This window comes from Plecotus auritus (genome assembly GCF_963455305.1).
Source record: "Plecotus auritus genome assembly, chromosome: 7".
Lineage (NCBI taxonomy): Eukaryota > Metazoa > Chordata > Mammalia > Chiroptera > Vespertilionidae > Plecotus > Plecotus auritus.
The window spans coordinates 79,949,282-79,968,169 of record NC_137774.1 but is presented as its reverse complement, the minus strand read 5'-3'; the positions used below and the strand labels follow the sequence as shown (position 1 = coordinate 79,968,169).

The following is an 18,888-nucleotide window of genomic DNA, read 5'->3' as shown; positions in this document are numbered from 1 at the left end:
GGCACATTAGGTTGTGCCCCAAGGGGTCCAGAAAAGGGAAGTTACAAGTTAGCCAGACATTTCAAGAGTATGTTATCATAGATGCAAAAAGACAGATAGGCTCAGTTAAGGTAAAGGTTGACCTTGTCAGTGAAGACAGGCCTAGGATGTGAAGCATGGCAGCAACCATGCTTGGGTAAAAATTGCTGTTTAATATTTTAACCCTGCTGTTTGGCTTCTGAACTTATTTGCTTGCTAAAACAATAGAAAAGTTATTTTGATTTTCTGAACTTATGTATGCTATCCCAATCAATTGAATACTCCATTGATGATGGTTTGAATATCCCATTAATTGTGATCTCACTGGTTATGGAAGCACATTCTTCTGGGAACCAGGACAGCTCATTTACCCTAAATTGTCTCAGTAGCTATAGATGAGTTTCAGTTGACTCAGTGGTCCTAGAATCAGCCTCAGTAGCTACAGACAATGCGTTCCGGTTGATTCAGTGGTCCTGGAATCTGGACAGCACAATTATTCTAAATTGCCTCGGTGGCCCCAGATAATGTGTTTCTGTCGATTCAGTGATCCTTAGACCCAAAACTATAGATAACTAACTTGCTCAATTTCGCTTCTATAACTGCTTCGTGCAAACCAGGTTCCTCATTCCAAACCCAGAGATGTAATCGATACCTTTGTGATATTCTGCATATAAGCCAGATGTGGCGAGCTTTTCAGCGCTGCAAGATCTGGAGCTTTTGCCCCTCGTATGCCACCGGCCTTTAATAAATGATTCCATAATTTGACTTTTTGAGGCGTCCTTTGTGAGATTCGGGGTACAATGCAACAGATGTAACTGTCCACCATAACTGCTTTTAGTTAAAGTTTAATTTTAGACCATCCTTTGTGGTTACTTTAGGTCTCTTGAGTTTGCAGACTGCCATGCAGGCCCTTCCCTGAGCTTGTCAGGTTAGCATATGGCCCCTTTCATCCACAGCCCCTAATTATACTCTTTTTAGGGAAGTGTTTCAGCCAACTCTGCATTAACCAAACATAATACACCCAGAGGCCAGATCTGCTACCAATTTTCCATTCTGAGATACACAGTAAACCTTTACATTCACTTGTAAGCTGGGTGCTGGCAGCCCCAACATAATGGATAAAGGAACCGAGCTTGGAGACATTGATCACTTGCCCAATGAACAGCTCAGAGGTGACAGACCCAGCATTTACCCCAAAGCCCATGCCTTCCAACTCCCACAAAACCAGGTAACCTTGGGCAGTTCAACTTCAGACAGAAAAAGGGCTTCCTCAGCAAAGGGCCAACTAAGACAAACCAACCTCCTCCTGATGGCTGGCTCAAATGTCACCTTCTCTGAGAAACCCTCCTGCCGAGAATCCCCAATGGGCACAATAATCTGCTAGCTGAACTGCGCTTCCTGGGCCCTCCAGCCACACCACATCCTGGCCTAATCCCTATAGCAGAGAGGATTATGGGGACTCTTAAACCTGCTCCTTAAGCCAATCCTGGATGGCAAGCCCTTTCGGAGATGAAAATAAGCCTGTTAGATCCCCAGGGCAAGGACGATGGGCCAGGTACAGAAACTCACCAGGGCATAAAGCCCCAGGTGCCTAGCAAGGGGCAAAACCAGGAAAACAAGAATCTTGCCCCCAGGGTAACCCTTCCTCCCCCAGCATATGCCTGGTCATGCAGTTTGGACTCCCAGACCTTTTCCTCCCTAAAGACATCATCTAGGCCTCAGCTGTGTTTTAGCTCCAGGCCCAGCAAAGAAGCAAAACCAGACATGTGCCTCTGTGGCTGCCTCAGGACCGCCTGCAGTAACTACTGACCCCCTGCCCTGGCTCTGACCAATCAGTGGAGACCATGACCCTGCAAGAGCGCACCTGGAAAGCTGATGGATACTCTACTAAGACCTTCCCCTGAGACCTCCCCTAAGATTCCCACCTGCAAGAGATAGACAAATACCCTCAGCACAAAGGATCAAGTGCGGATCTCCCTCCAAGGAGCATGTCCGTGCCATTCCCCCACAGGCACCCATTCCCTAACCTCTAGGGGAATCCATGAGACTTGCAAGCAAGGGAGCAATGGGCAGTGGCAGGTTGTCCCCGGCTAACACCCTTTTCTCTGCATAGCCCTTTCTTTTAGATATCCCCATCTTCCATCCCCTTTTCCTTAAATAAATTCAATTTTCTTTCATCTTGATGGCTATTTAGCCTTCCGGCACACCATCCACTTTAACCTTCCACATTGGTGGCCCGTGTGGGATATCCGTAAGAGAAGCTTCCACTCCTCTCCTCACCGCCTCCCCAACCCCTAGAGACTCTTAGTCTTGGGGTCTAGCACCAACTAAGTCCTTCCGGACTCCCAAGCAGTGGCAGGAGTGCCAGATGGTCAGACCTCCTGATTCCTACTAACAGGTGAGTCACTTCATTTTTTGGAAAAGGGCACTAGGGAACAAGACTCTCAGCTCCCCCCGGGCCACCACTTCTGGGCACAGGTCAACCACTTACAACCCACTCGGGTGGCTGCCACTAAAAGACTCCGGTGATAGGATAAACCAGACTCACCAGGCTCGGAACAGGCACATTTGCATTAGGCAGCCCACCAGTTTCAAGCAAACATCCCAGCAACTGAGGCACACTATGGAAAACCACACACTGGAGCAAACCCTGGCCCAAAACACCCTGTAGGATTTTATTTTGGGAACTGTGAGTCTCGGCATTGTCAATTCTGGCGTTTCACGGGGAGAGAGCACACTCACAGGCTGGTCGTGTCACATTAGGGTTTCGCCAGGAATCCCAGCGCTGGGTCTGACCAGCAGTTTACCAGGCAATTAATAGTAAGGATGCTTCTATTTACCCATAGCCTCCGGGGGACTCTGGGTCCCGAAACTAAGCTTTTCTGACACCCTCTAGACTAGGTCTCCGGACACAGGAGGAGGCAGCAACCAGGCCAGAACACAATCCTTGGTTTCTCCCTCTCACCAGGCGACTCTCCCTCCTACAATCAACTCAATCTCAACCCCTCCCAAAGGCTCACCTGCCTTTTAAAGACTGTTAAGGCCCTCAATTTATGAGACAAAATTAGACCCAAATGCTCATTTTCTATTGCAATACAGGATGGCCACAATATAGATTAGACAATCAGGAGATCTGGCCCCAGAATGGCACCCTTAATTATAACACCATTCTCCAATTGGATTCACACTGGGGCCACCTAGGCAAACGGTCCAAGATTCCCTAAGCCTTAACGCATCCCTGCAAACAGAAGGAAATCAACAATTATGGAATCAAGACTCCAAGGGGCATTCCATGGTTCCCCAAGGAGCTTTAAACAGAGGGACCAGCATGAGGCAGGCCACAGCAGCAGCCTCGCATGTGTAACTCACAGAGTGAAGCAGCAGTTTTGTCTACTCAAGCACTAGCATGTGAACAGATAAAATGAACAATCACACTCCCCAAAGTCAGGGCGCTGGTTCCCAGGATTGTGGAGGAAAGTGGCCCAGCGTGGGCCGGGATAAAAGGACAGACTGTCCATGGCCACACAATAGAAAGGAGACAGACTCAGGCCATCCAAGTAGATGTGTGATGTCTAAGATGGAGTCAACAGCAGATTTATAAATGAGCAAATAGTTTACTCTAGAGCAGGACAAACAGACATTTTCTGTAAAGATCAAACAGTAAATATTTTAGGTTTCCAAGCCATTACGTCTCTGTCATAGCTACTCAATTCTGCCATCATAGTGTGAAAGTAGCCATTGACAAGAGTAAAAGAATGGATGGGACTGTGTTCCAACAAAGCTTTATTTACAAAATAGATAGCCGGCCTAGTGTGCCAATCTCTGTTGTAGGAAAAACACTAAAATGGCAGTGTGCAAACACTTGCAAGAGAATGTGTATCTTCCCCCAGGGCTGGAGAAATACAAATTATATTCTTACTTAAAATTAACCTCCACATGTGACCACTAAGTAACTATTAACTTGGCCAAGAAACATTTAAAAAGAAATTCTGCAGCGCTGGGAAAGCTATGGAGGAAAAGGTACACACCACCAATAACAATATCCTGGGGTAGTAAGTTCTTGAAAAATAGTGTGGCAGAGCGTACCAAAAGCTACAAAATACTCTTGATGCATGGGAAACTAAGCTACAGAGGAGGAATGGGGGAAATGAGAAAAGGAACAAGTAACTATTTCACCAGTCCTTCTATCTTCCAGGTACTGAGTAAGGCGCTCCATGTGCATCTCTCACTTTCATTTCCATTTTCTGACCAGGGAATCAAGAGGCAGAGAATTGCCCTAGTCCTATAGGGAGTGAAACCCAGGACTGCCAGAGTAGTGTTTTTTCCACGATGGCGGCCTAAACATAGCATCATAGTTGCACAGATTTTTCCAATAGTGTCCTAAAGCAGGGGTCGGCAAACTATAGCTCAAACCAAATCCAGATGCTGCCTGTTGTCTAAATAAAGTTTTATGGGAACATAGCCATGTCTTTCCATTTGCTGCTTTTATCCTACAACAAAGGGGTGAGTGGTTGGGACACAGACCATATGGCCTGCAAAGCAGAAAATATTTACTATCTGGCCGTTTGCAGAAAATGTTTGCCAATTTCATCCTAAAACATCATAAATGGAATTACTTTCTTTTCCTTCAATGGGAGAAAGGTTAAATAATTGGAGTACCTCAATTTTATGGAATGTTATGTGGCCATTTCTAATCATTGTGAAGAGAAGGAACATGGATAAACACTATAATACAGGGGTAGGCAAGGTAAGTTGACAATTTTAAGTATACCAAGTATAGTTTATTCTTGTATTATTATTTACTAGAGGCCTGGTGCACAAATTCATGAATGGGTGGGGTCCAGCCAGCCCACCCCTATGAGGGCCGCAGGCAGTTGGATGACTGGCCCTGCCCCCCATCTGGATGGGTGGGGCTGATCAGGGTGGCCAGCCAGGGGGAGGGGCCACGGAAAGTTGGGGGATCTGATCTGGCCAGTTGGCTGCCGCAGTGCATGTCATAGCAACAGGTCGTTCTGGTCATTCTGGTCGTTCCAGTGTTCCAGTCGCTTGGCTTTATATATACAAACTAGAGGGCCAGTGCATGAAATTCGTGCACGAAGTGGGTAGGTGTCCCTCAGCCCGGCCTGTATCCTCTCCAATCTGGGATCCCTCTCACAATCCAGGACTGCTGGCTCCTAACCGCTCACCTGCCTGCCTGCCTGATTGCCCCTAACTGCTCCCCTGCTGGCCTGGGCGCCCCCAACTGCCCTCCCCTGCTGGCCTGATGGCCCCAAACTGCCCTCCCCTGCCAGCCTAGGCACCCCCAACTGCCCTCCCCTGAAGGCCTGGTCACACCCAACTGCCCTCCCCTGCTGACCTGGTCTTGCCCCCAATTGCCCTCCCCTGCCGGCCTGATGGCACCCAACTGCCCTCCCCTGCCAGCCTGGTTGCACCCAATTGCCCTCCCCTACAGGCCTGGTTGCCCCCAGCTGGCTTCCCCTGCAGGCCTGGTTGCCCTCAACTGCCCTCTCCTGCCAGCCTGGTCGCCCCCAACTGCCCTCCCCTGCTGGCCTGATCTCCCACAACTGCCCTCCCCTGCCGGCCATCTTGTGACAATGTGAGGACGGCCATCTTGTGATGATGTGAGGGTGTCGCACGAGGACCACGTAGGCTTTTATTAGTATAGACTTGAGGCCCGTTGCAGGAAGATTCCTGCAAGAACAGGGCTTCCAGCGGGCTTCCCTCTCGCCACCGCCACCCCTCCTGCCCCCTGTGCTTTCCCTTCCCTCCCGCAGCCTCTGCCCCCCACCCTGCGCTTTCCCTCCCTCCGTCGTCCCCCCACCCCCCGCACTTTCCCTCTCGCCACCGCCCCGCACTTTTCCTCCCGCCGCCGCCCCCCCACCCCCCCACACTTTCCCTCCCACCGCCTTGCTGTTTTCCCTCCCTCTTCCTTCTATGCTGTCCTCAGTCTTCACTCTGTCTGCATATGCAAATTGACCGCCATCTTTCATTGGGTTAATTTACATACTCGCTCTGATAGGCTGGTGGGCGTAGCGGAGTGATGGTTAATTTGCATGTTTCCCTTTTATTAGTGTAGATTCTTGATGTACCAATAAGCGTCCAACAATTCGACAGTTCAACCAGTCGCTATGACATGCACTGACCACCAAGGGGCAGACGCTCCAACCAGTAGTTAGCTTGCTGCTGGAGTCCGGCCGATCAGGACTGGGCAAGGAGGGCCGGACATGCCCTGGTACCCTCTCGCAGTCCTTCCCCAGCCAGGGTAGGGTCCCGAATTGCAAGAGAGGCCAGGCCAGGCCGAGGGACCCCATCAATGCACAAATCTGTGCACCAGGCCTCTAGTATTATATATTTTTCCAGACAAACAACTATAAACCTACTTTACTCACTGAAAACACTGATTCAAATGTAGACTCAATGCAATTATATAAAATGCATATGCTTTAATCAAATACAGTATTTTCCAGTGTGGCTCAGTGGTTGAATGTCAACCTGAGCCAGGAGGTCATGGTTCCATTCCCAGTCAGGGCACATGCCCAGGTTGTGGGCTCAAGCCCCAGTGGGGGATGTGCAGGAGGCAGCTGATCAATGATTCCCTCTCATCATTGATGTTTCTAGCTCTCTCTCCCTCTCTCTTTCTCTCTGTAATCAATAAAAATACTTCTTAAATTTTTTTTTTAAATATATTTTATTGATATTTTACAGAGAGGAAGAGAGAGGGATAGAAAGTTAGAAACATCGATGAGAGAGAGACATCGATCAGCTGCCTCCTGCACGCCCCCTACTGGGGATGTGCCCGCAACCCAGGTACATGCCCTTGACCGGAATCGAACCTGGGACCCTTCAGTCTGCAGGCCGACGCTCTATCCACTGAGCCAAACCGGTTAGGGCCTTAAATTTTTTTAAAAAAAGAAGTAGAATACCTAAAAATGTAAATATTTAATGTGCAAGGACGGCATATGTATATGTATGTTCTGTTTTCACAATAGTCTTTAATGTCATTTTGGGTCTTTGCTTTTTTTTTTTTTTTTTTTTTTTAAGATGGGGAAGAGCAAATTCCAAGATACGCAGATGCAGGCAAGGAAAAATCAGATGGGAATGGGCAAGGTTCCCTGCAGGAAGCTGGGACCGCAGGCCCAGCAGGGTGCTGCGGAGTGGTCAGAGGAAGTACTACGCCAGGCCTCTGGAAACTCCTGGATGGGCAAGCAGAAATCAGGCCCAAGGAATGGGTCCTCCCTCCCCCTGGAGGCTTCACACTGCTACACCCCACACCAGGGGTCCTCAAACTTTTTAAACAGGGGGCCAGTTCACTGTCCCTCAGACCGTTGGAGGGCCGGACTATAGTGTAAAAAAAAAAAACTATGAACAAATTCCTATGCGCACTGCGGGCCCGGGACGAGTCGGATGCTAAGCAGGACAGGCAGCGGCACCCAGCGGGCCAGATAAATGTCCTCGGCGGGCTCCATGTGGCCCGCGGGCTGTAGTTTGAGGACCCCTCCCCACACCTACACCTGCTCCTCTCACAGCCTTTCCTACCTCAGTAAAAGGCAGTTCTTACCCCTTCTAGCTGCCCAGGAACAACAACAAAAAACAAAAACCAGGAAACACTCCCCCACTCCCTCAGATACCACCTTCCCTGTGAGGTCTACCCTGATTACCCCATTCATTACTACAGCCCTCCCCCTTCAATTTATCCTCTATCCCAGGGGTGGGAAAACTTTTTTCTTCCAAGGGCCATTTGAATACTTATTTATTTCGTTTTTACTTTTTTAATTTCAAAGAGGAAGGGAGAGGGAGAGATAGAAACATCAATTATAAGAGAGAATCATTGATCAGCTGCCTCCTGCATGCCACACACTGGGGATCAAACCCGAAACCCAGGTATGTGCCCTGATCAGGAACTGAACCGTGACCTCCTGGTACATAGGTCAACACTCAACCACTGAGCCACACTGGCCAGGCCCATTTGGATATTTATGATATCATTCGTGGGCCATACAAAATTATCAACTTAAAAATTAGCCTGCTATATTTGATCAAACATTTAATTAACTCACTCTTAATGCCTCGGCAGGGCCAGACCAAATGATTTCCCAGACGTTCCCCACCCCATCTATCCAGAAAACCAGTCAGATGCACCGTTAGGCCCTGGCCTGGGCATAAGATCTAGACCTAGCTAACCAGAGCCACAGTGGTAGGGTCCAGGATGACCACATGGCCAGCCAGACTGTTGTCAATCAGCCCAGGACTTGTGCCAGAGCCATTGGGAAAGAGGTCCACCCTTTGCTTGGGTGTTGTTACATTATAGGATGTGATCCAGGAGCTGCTGGTAGTCATCTTGCCTCCACAGAGGAGAGGCTGCCTGAATATAAAGCCAATGGAGAAAAAAGTAGAGCTGTGAGCTGGGCAAAAAGGTTGTCCTAATGATTCTCTAAGCACCTGAGCCAATCTGGTTCAGTGTCCATTATAAGACACTTCATTTATTCATTCATTCATTCATTCATTCATTCTCACCCAAGGATATGTTTTTACTTATTTTAGAGAGAGAAGAGGGGTAAAAAAAAAAAAAAAAAAAACATTGATTGGTTGCCACCTGTACACACTCCAACCTGGGATCAAACCTGCCACCTTTTGGTATATGGGACAACACTCCAACCAGTAAGCCACCCAGCCAGGGTCATTATAAGACACTTTAAATCCCCACTGCACTGAAATAAGCTTCTGCCACATGCTACTGGAGAGTCCTGGCTAACACAACCATTACTCCAACAAAACATTTTTTGGCAGTTCATTCAATTTGTTACAGCCCCTTGCTAAGTGACAGAAGATGCACTAAACTGTCATCAAATAAATGTCTCCTGAATGTTGAACCCTGAATTTCTGGGTTTCTGGCCTGGCTCTGCTGCCACTAGAGCCCTCACTCTTATGGGTAGCTTTTTTTTTTGTTAATCCTCACCCAAGGATTTTTTTCCCATTGCTTTTTAGAGAGAGTGGGAACAAGGGAGGAAGGGAGGGAGGAAGGGAGGGAGGGAGGGAGAGAGGGAGAAGAGAAGGGAGGAAGAAGAGGGAGAGAGGGGGGGAAGGGGGAAAGTGAGGAGGGGAAGGAGAGGGAGGTAGGGGAAGGGAGAAAGACACACATCAATTGGTTGCCCCCGCATAAAACCCTACCGACTAGGGATTGAACCTGCAAACCAAATACATGCCCTTGACCGGGAATACTGAAGCAACAACCTTTCAGTGCATGGGGCGGATACTGTAACCACGCAGCCAGCATTACACAGGCCTGGGTTGCGGGCTTGATCCCCAGTTGGGGCATGCAGGAGGCAGCAGATCAATGATTCTCTCTCATCATTGATGTTTCTATCTCTCTCTTCCTTTCTTCTTTCTTCTCTAAAATAAATAAAAGTATTTTTTTTAATTATGCTACATGCAAGATGATAGATTAATGATAGATTATGAAGTTCATAAAAGTGAACAATATGAAGACCACATAGTAACATGTTGAAGTTTTATCCAGAAATGTTATGGGTAAAAACAAAATGCAAATTTATATGATAAAGAGAGAGAAACCAAGATGGCGGCATAGGTAAACACCTAAACTGCTGCCTCGCACAACAATATCAAAACTACAACTAAAAGACAAAACGGACACCATCCAGAACCACTGGAAAGCTGGCTGAGTGGAAATTCTACAACTAGAAGGAAAGAGGAAAGCACATTGAGATTCAGAGGAGCTACAAAGGGCTGAGGTACGGAGATGCGCACGCGGAGAGGACGAGCGGCTGTGTGCACGGGCGGCTGAGTGCGTGCTGGCTTTCTAAAGCGGGAGGGAGACGGAAGCTCCCGACTGCGCTGAACTCCAGTTCCGGGTGAGTTTCTGGGAACCCCAGCTCATACGGGGAGAAACTGGACTGTCTGGCAGCGGGCAAAACTCGAGGGCGGCTTTCTCTCAGAGGTGCTTGCAGCGATTACTGAGGGACACTGAGACCCAGGGGCCTCATAGGGCAGGGCTGACGGGAAGCCAAGGCTGTCTGCTCTGCCCTGAAACTCCACCCCATCCAAGCTGAGCACAGAGGCTTTTGCAATTTTGCAAGTCTTGTCTCATAAGGGTGTCTCCAGCACAGATGTTCTCCCATCGTAGACACAGCCAATTGGCCAGGAGGTCAAGTCCTCCCAGTAATACCAACAACAATCAAGACTTAACTACAGCAAGGCTGAGCACACAGTCCACAAAGAGGTGCACCAAGAGTGTCCACCTCAGGCAACTGGGGAGGCTGAGCCACTGGGCCCTATAGGACACCTACCACACAAAGCTACTCTATCAACTCAGGGAAGCAACCAAAATGCGGAGACAAAGAAACAGATCACAAATGAAAGAAATGGAGGAAAGCAAACGACTGGATACAAAGTTCAAAACCACGGTTATAAGGTTTTTCAAGAATTTCCTAGAAAAGGCCGATAAATTTAGCGAGACCCTCAAGAATATGAAAAAGGACCAACTAGAAATTAAACATACACTGACTGAAATAAAAAATATTATACAGAGACCTAACAGCAGACTAGAGGAACGCAATAACCAAGTCAGAGATTTGAAATACAAAGAAGCAAGAAACACTCAACCGGAAAAGCAAAAAGAAAAAAGAATCCAAAAATTTGAACATAGTGTAAGGAGCGTCTGGGAGAACTTCAAGCGTACAAACATCCGAATTATGGGGGTGCCAGAAGAAGAGAGAGAGCAAGATACTGAAAACCTATTTGAAGAAATAATGACAGAAAACTTCCCACACCTGGTGAAAGAAATAGACTTACAAGCCCAAGAAGCGCACAGAACCCCAAACAAAAGGAATCCAAAGAGGACCACACCAAGACACATCATAATTAAAATGCCAAGAGCAAAAGACAAAGAGAGAATATTAAAAGCAGCAAGAGAAAAACAGTTAATTACCTACAAGGGAGCCCCCAACGATTGTCAGCTGATTTCTCAACAGAAACTATGCAGGCCAGATGGGAGTGGCAAGAAATATTCAAAGTGATGAATAGCAAGAACCTACAAACAAGATTACTCTATCCAGCAAAGCTATCATTCAGAATTGAAGGGCAGATAAAGAGCTTCACAGATAAGAAAAAGCTAAAGGAGTTCATCAACACCAAACCAGTATTATATGAAATGCTGAAAGGTATTCTTTAAGAAGAGGAAGAAGAAGAAAAAGGTAAAGATAAAAATTATGAACAACAAATACATGTCTATCAACAAGTGAATCTAAAAATCAAGTGAATAAAAAATCTGATGAACAGAATAATCTGGTGAATATAATAGAATCAGGAGCATAGAAAGGGAGTGGACTGACAATTCTCGGGGGGAAAAGGGTGTTGGGGGGGTGCGGGAAGAAACTGGACAAAAAGCGTACACCTATGGATGAGGACAGTGTGGGGGAGATAAGGGCAGAGGGTGGGGTGGGAACTGGGTGGAGGGAAGCTATGGGGGGGTGGGGGAAGAGGAACAATTGTAATAATCTGAACAATAAAGATTTATTAAATTTAAAAAAAATTTATATGAAAAAGGTAAAATTACTTCAACCTATATAGGTGTTTTGCAACCTTTTTTTTTTATTATTATTACTTTCTCCCTTATACTTTTTAGACTTTTTTTCTTATCACCCCCTCCATGAAATTTTAGTGCCACAGATATACTTTACATCTGTTTATACACTGCTTGCATACCTGTGATTTATACAAAACAATAAAATGTGCACACCCCTCAGGGGTGTGATCACCTGTGGAGAATGCAGAGCATACGTATAGACAAGATGTTGGCAGGCAGGAGGGAAGGTGCTTTATCTGGAATTTTGTCCACATTGCCAGAATTCATAGAAGCCCATGAAATCTTAGATTTTAGTTCCATATTTTAAGAGCTCTGAGAACTTGACTTCTATCGGTTACCCAGGCACAGTCATGCAACAGGAAGCAGGAGAGTCGATGTCAATAGGGTCAATGTCAATGTCAAATGTCTATTACCACATGCTCGCAAAGGAGATGGTCAAATATCTGCTGGTGGTGGAGCTCTTACTTCTTCCTAACTGCCAAATCAACCCAGTGCTTTCAACAAGGACAAAAGAAAGTGTGATACCATCACTTTTTCTGCTTTGAATGAAAACCACGAATATTTCTTTTTCCATTCACTCAATTTTTTGCTTATTCTTTTTTCTTTTTTTTTTTTAATCCTCATCCAAGGATATTTCTCCATTGATTTTTAGAGAGAATGGAAGGGAGGGAGGAGCAGGGGGTAGGGGGAAGAGAGGGAAAAGGGGAGAAAGAGAGAGAGAGAGAGATTGATTGGTTGCCTTTCACACTTGCCCTGACCCAGGTTGGGGACTGAGCCTGCAACTGAGGTAGGTACATGCCCTTGACCGGGAATCAAACCCTTAATCCTTCAGTTCACACTCTAACCACTGAGCAACCCACCCAGGGCTCAGCTTATTCTTTATTCCAAATACAAGCCACTGCTGGAGATGACCCAGTCAATGCCAAAGAGGAAACACGACCTTCGACATTCCAGAAAATAAGAAGAAGCTGCCAAAATGTGCATAAACATCCGGGAAGATCAGCAGGAAATTCCCACTAATCCCAAACTCTGATGTATCAAGCCCTTAGAGCTTGTCTGTTCCACAAATTATCTGACTTCTCTGTGTCTGGCTTTCCCCATCCTTGAATTGGGGGTTTCAGTGTGTTTCTAACTTAAGAATTCTTTACAGAATAATTACTGTTTGAAAAGAGCATCAAGGACTTCAAAGATAAAGCCTTACAAAAAACAATGCTTGAGAACCTTGCCTTTCTGACCCTAGAAGTTTACTTTCCCAATAACAGCAAAAGTATTATCTGAAAATCAGAATTCCTTAGCTAGCAGAGGCTGGTAATCAAGTATTCTTCCTTACTATTTTTTATGAAAAAAAAAAAAAATAAATAAATAATGGCCACTATCACCCTAACAATTTGCTTACTTCTACATACATATATGAACCCAAAAACAGTTTTCTGTGCATGTATTGATGTGCATCAAGGTATATATTTTAAAAGATGTAATTCTGCACTCTTCTTTTTTTTAGAGAACGTTAATGTTAATGATGTGTATAAGTCCATTTTTTTCCTTTTAACGTCTCTGAGGTTTTCCATCATGTGATCATACCACATACATTTATCCACTCCCCTATTAATGGTCATCTTATTTGTTTCTGGCCTCATGATACCCATTTATCTTGTGTATGCATTTCCTAGAGCCATTCCACTTCCTGGTTATTCGCACTTAATGTATTTGGCCTTGAACCTATTTGACCTCAAACTCCACTCAAACATTTCCAACTCAAAATACAGCAGATTCTAATTGTCAATTTATAGGATATACAAGAGACTGAGAAACACATCAAACCACACCAAAAGGATGTAATCAGCAAAATCCTGCAAAGAAACCTTACAGGATAAAATGCTTCCTTCAACAAAAATTGCAAGGGGTGAAAAAGAGAGAGATGAAAGGGGAATCTGTAGTTTAAAAAAAAAAAAAAAGAATGTGCTTCAAAGGATACCATCATGAAAGGGAATAAGCAACCCATAAAAGGGGAAAAAATTTTTATAAACAACATATCTAATGAAGGACCTATATCCAGATTATATAGAATTCTTATAGCTCAACAGAAAGGAAAAAAACCTATTAAAAAATGGACAAAGACTCTCAACAGACATTTCTCCAAAGAAGATATACAAGTGGCCAATAAGCACATGAAACAATGTTCAATACCATTAGTCATTAGGGAAATGCAAATCAAAACCACAAAAAGACACCACTTCACAACCACTAGAATGGTAAACTGCAGAAACCAGAACCTTCACGCAGTGCTGGTGGGAACGGAGAATGGTGCAGCCACATTGGAAAAGTCTGACAGTTCCTCAAATGGACCCAGTAGTTCCACTTTTAGGTGTACACCCAATGAAAATGAAAACATATACCCACACAAAACCTTGTATGTGAGTGTTCACTGCAGCATTATTCATAATGGCCAAAGAGTGCAAACAAGTCAAATGTCCATTAACTAATGAAGGAGTAAGCAAAATGTGGCATATCCAAGGCCTGGGTGCAAGAGCAGCACCCACAGAGTGGGGAGCAGGCGATGATTTTGCTGGAGGATCTGGAGAAAGAGCTCAATGAACTGCAGCATGAAATGGCAGCCTGCAGACACAGACATTGGCACCCAGCGTGGTGGCTCAATGGTTGAGTCTTTATGAACCAGGAGGTCACGGTTCAATTCTCCAGTTTGATTCCCCATCAGGGCACATGCCTGGGTTGCGGGCTCGATCCCCATTAGGGGGTGTGCAGGAGGCAGTCAATCAATGATTCTCTCTCATCACTGATGTTGCAGTCTCTCGCTCCCTTTCCCTTACTCTGTGAAATCAATAAAAATATATTTAATTAAAAAAAAGAGAGACAGTGGCTCCAGGGGAGCAGGCATCACTGAGCCTTCAGTCCCTGGAGGAGCCCCAGCTCACATGGGAGCCTGCCCTGTTGGAGAGACAGATAGACTGACCAGGACTGAGGAAGGAGAGTGGTGCGAAGGAAACAGTTCTGAGATAGTGGAGTGACATAGGAGAATATTTTATGGAGACACCAGGATGAGGTGTCACACCAGGATGCCCGACATGGAGAAGCTGGTGAGCATAAGGCTCCGACTAAAGGGCCCTGGGGAATACCCGTAGGAGAAAGACAACACGAATGTGATGAATGTGGGAAGAGCTTCGCTCAGAGCTCAGGTCTCATTCAACATCAAAGAATTCACACTGGAGAAAGACCCTATGAAGGTAATGAGTGTGGGAAAACTTCTGGCAGAGTGCTGGCCTTTTTTTTCTTTCAATATATTTTACTGATTTTTTATAGAGAGGAAGAGAGGGAGTTAGAAACATCAATGAGAGAGAAACATCGATCAGCTGCCTCCTGCACACCCCCTACTGGGGATGTGCCCACAACCAAGGTACATGCCTTTGACCGGAATCGAACCTGGGACCCTTCAGTCCACAGGCCGACGCTCTATCCACTGAGCCGAACCGGTTAGGGCAGTGGTCAGCAAACTGCGGCTCGCGAGCCACATGCAGCTTGCGAGCCGCGGTTTGCCGCTCTGTTGACTAATGAGTTTGCCGACCACTGGGTTAGGGCATTGTGCTGGCCTTTTTAATCACCGAGGAATCGGACCACTGTGAGGAGCGTGGGAAGGCCTTCAGTCAGAGTGCAAGCCTCATCCAGCACCAGAGAACCCACGGTGGAGAGAAGCCCCATCAGCGCAGCCAGTGCTGTAAGAGTTACGGTTGGTGCTCCTCACTCCTTTCGCACGGAGCACCAGAGAAGCCCTCCGGGGAGTGGCCTCCCCAGTGCAGTAAGTGTGGAAAAGCTTTCATCAACACTATAACCTCATCTGCCGTCAGGAGATTCACAGTGTGGTCGAGCTAGTCTAATCCTTGCTGTGTGCAAGTTTTCCAGGTCGTTGGCCAAGTCCTGTGCAGCAGGTGAAGACTGGGAGATGCTTTTCTTCCGGTCTCCATTCAAGGCGTTTTGGAACAAATACTGACCTGTGGTGCGGACGCATCCTAAGAGGAAACTTAACAGGTTTTTAAGCTACTGCTTTCCCTTCAGTTTCTTTACCTCTTCCTGGTCACTACTAGTCCATCCTCTTATTTATTCTCTTACAGATGGCTCTAAACCTTCCTAACAATGTAATAAATCGTGCCGCTATCGCCAACAGGCTTGAAAGCTCTGTACATATCTGGATTTAAGACCTGAAGTCCACAAAGAGCTCTGCTGATGTTCTACGTGACCCGCACTGGCATGGTACATCTTCTCCACCTTACTGCTTCCCTCTGACACCTACATGACACTCCTTTTTAAATGCTGGGTGTGTACATTTTGGCAAGTTATTCACCTTTCCATGATCCAGTTTTATCATTTGTAAGCAATGGATTACAGTATAACTACCTCATAAAGTTTTTGAAAGGGTTTAAAAATGTAATCCAGATGAAGCTTAGTGCATGACAGACTAAGCACTCAATAAATATTCACTATTTGTATTACAACTGTTGTCCCCAAGAAGGAATATACCTGCCAAAAAGGACTTCCTAGCAATTAATTGGGTCCAAATTCATAACCAGAGTCTAGTAGCCGTTGCTGACAGAGGCCATACATGCGTCTTGCATCTCAGGGAAAAGTCACAGGCTGTGGGGCCAGCCTCCTGCACTGTGTTTCTGCCAGCAGAGTTGGACTTACAAAGGAATTCCTGGGATAGTACTTTGGCCAATGGGCTGGAGACCTGCCCCATCCAATTAGAGCTGCACAATTATAGCCTTATTTGCACCTTTACTGACCAATCAATCAGTAGATCCAGATCCGTAACAGCCAACCAGGATGTGAAATTCCAACCTACTGGACAGTGCTATTTGAACCAATTAAACTGCAAATTTGGATTCCTCATTTGCATAAAAATGGACCAATCAGTGACCATTGTGGGCCTCCCCTTTGTCTCAGTGGAATGCACTTTCAGTTTCTGCCCATGGCTGCACTTCTCTGGTTTGCAAACTATTCACCTGAATAGTCTCTCCTTTTAACGCACACACAAAAAAAGTGTCATATCCATATAATGGAATATTATTCAGCCACAAAAAGAAATGAAGTACAGATAATGTGCTACATTTTGAACCTTGAAAGCATGCAAACAGCTGGACACAAAAGGCCACAGTATGATTAATTTATATGAAATATCCAGAATAGGAAATCCAAAGTGAGAGAGAGAGAGAAAATAGATTAGTGATTGCCTGGGGCTTAAGGGAGGGAGAATGAGGAATGGCTGCTAATGGGTACAGGGTTTCTTTGGAAGTAATGAAAATGTTTTAAAATTGATTATGATGATGTTTGCAGAACTCTGTAAATATATTGAACACTAAAAAAATAACAAGCTTAAAAATTAGAGAGAGACCTAAAAGACTTACAAGACAAACCAATTTGCATTGTGTAAACCTTATTTAGATCCTGGATTTTAAAAAATACACTATAAAATAGAATTATAAAGCAAGTATGAAAATTTGAACATTGAATCTCTGATATTAATGAATTATTACTAATTTTTATAGATATGGAAATGAAATTGTGTTTTTAAAGAAGTGCCTGTATTTTTTTTATATTTTTTAAAATATATTTTTATTGATTTCAGACAAAGAGGAAGGGAGAGGGAGAGAGAGATAGAAACATCAATGATGAGAGAGAATCACTGATCAGCTACCTCCTGCACACCCCCTACTGGGCATGTGCCCTTGGCCGGAAATGAACCTGGGACCCTTCAGTCTGCAGGCCAATGCTCTATCCACTGAGCCAAATTAGCTAAGGTGGAATACTTGTATTTTAGAAATACATATTAAAATTTTTACTGGTGAAATGATACAATTTCTAGGATTTGCTTCAAAATAACTAGGGAGAGAGGTAGAAAGTAAACAGGTAAAGTGGTCATAAGTTGATAATTGCTCATTCAACTATTCTCCCCACTTCCCTGATGTTTGAAAATTTCTGTTAATAAAAAGAACAGAGCCGAAACCGGTTTGGCTCAGTGGATAGAGCGTCGGCCTGCGGACTGAAGGGTCCCGGGTTCGATTCCGGTCAAGGGCATGTACCTTGGTTGCGGGCACATCCCCAGTGGGAGGTGTGCAGGAGGCAGCTGATCGATGTTTCTCTCTCATCGATGTTTCTAACTCTCTATCCCTTTCCCTTCCTCTCTGTGAAATATCAATAAAATATATTTAAAAAAAAAAAAAGAACAGAAGACAGAAAATATTTCCATGTCATATTATTTTGTTGTGTGCCTATTATCAATCTCAAAGGTGGGAAAACCCTATTTCAATTGTATTCTCAAGAAATGATTGATGGAAACCTGTATGTGTATTATTTACAATTTGAGGAAATAAAGAGTTTTACTTTCAAAAAAAGAAACGATTGAAAAATACCTTGGACTTCCCCCGCCATCCTCAGCAACCACTTTTTCTGCCTCAATTACAATCTTTCCAAAAGAAGGCTTTCATTCTTAATGCTTTTTCCTTTAAAAAAAAAAACAAAAAAAAACATTTATTGGTTTCCTTTTGTTTGGCCTTAAACCTAATGATTTTTTAATTACATTTTAAAACTCATCTTTGATATTAAGTTGCTCCTTAAAAGATACATTGATTCATTTCCCCTGGCTTGTCAATTTCACTTACTCCTCTGAGGAAGGCAGAACTGTGAGCCTTGGAGTCTCTTTGGTGACAATAAAAGAAAGAGATTTTTTAGGGCCCAGACTGGGCCACAAAGCAACTCCACCTGAGCCCCATGTCCTTATGGAAACAATAACAGCTCTCATTTCCTGACTACATACCATGGAGAGGCATAGTACCTACCAATCACTTTACCTGAGTAATGTTATTTGGTCATTGCAACAAGCCTAGAGACAGGTACCACTATTTATCCCCATTTTGCTAGGACTTGCAGTATGATCAAGCAAGTTATTCTAAATCACACATCTTTCTGTGGCAGGGCCAGGATTTGAGCCCAGGCTGTCTAGTTCCAGGGCCTGCATTTACACCAGACTAGATTACCTCCTGGCTGGAAACCAGCTCATCACATCTGTGTTGTGCTATTACTAATGTTCAAGGACCAGAAAGTTTAATTAAACCAAAATTCATTCACTCTGGACACAGAAGATGGGCTGTCTCCCAGGAAGTCCTCCCCCTCCCCCCCACCCCCCTCCCATCCCCAGCTCCCTCATTAGGACCATCAATTTCACAAATCTTACTCTTGAATAATAAAAAAAAAGCACATAA

At 45.0% G+C, this 18,888-nt stretch overlaps 1 protein-coding gene across 4 annotated transcripts in view; it reads right to left on the bottom strand.

Moving 5' to 3' along the window:
• Positions 1-18,888, bottom strand: part of SNX29 (sorting nexin 29) — a 580,852-nt gene that overhangs the window by 560,670 nt on the left and 1,294 nt on the right. For 3 of the 4 annotated variants that reach the window (XM_080678988.1, XM_080678984.1, XM_080678986.1), the window contains exon 2: positions 18,040-18,129. The exons of the other annotated variant lie outside the window; for it this stretch is intronic. In XM_080678988.1, the coding sequence (XP_080535114.1) occupies positions 18,040-18,058 (19 nt within the window). In that variant the 5' untranslated portion in view covers positions 18,059-18,129. The remainder of the gene's footprint in view (positions 1-18,039; positions 18,130-18,888) is intronic. 4 annotated transcript variants of the gene reach the window in all.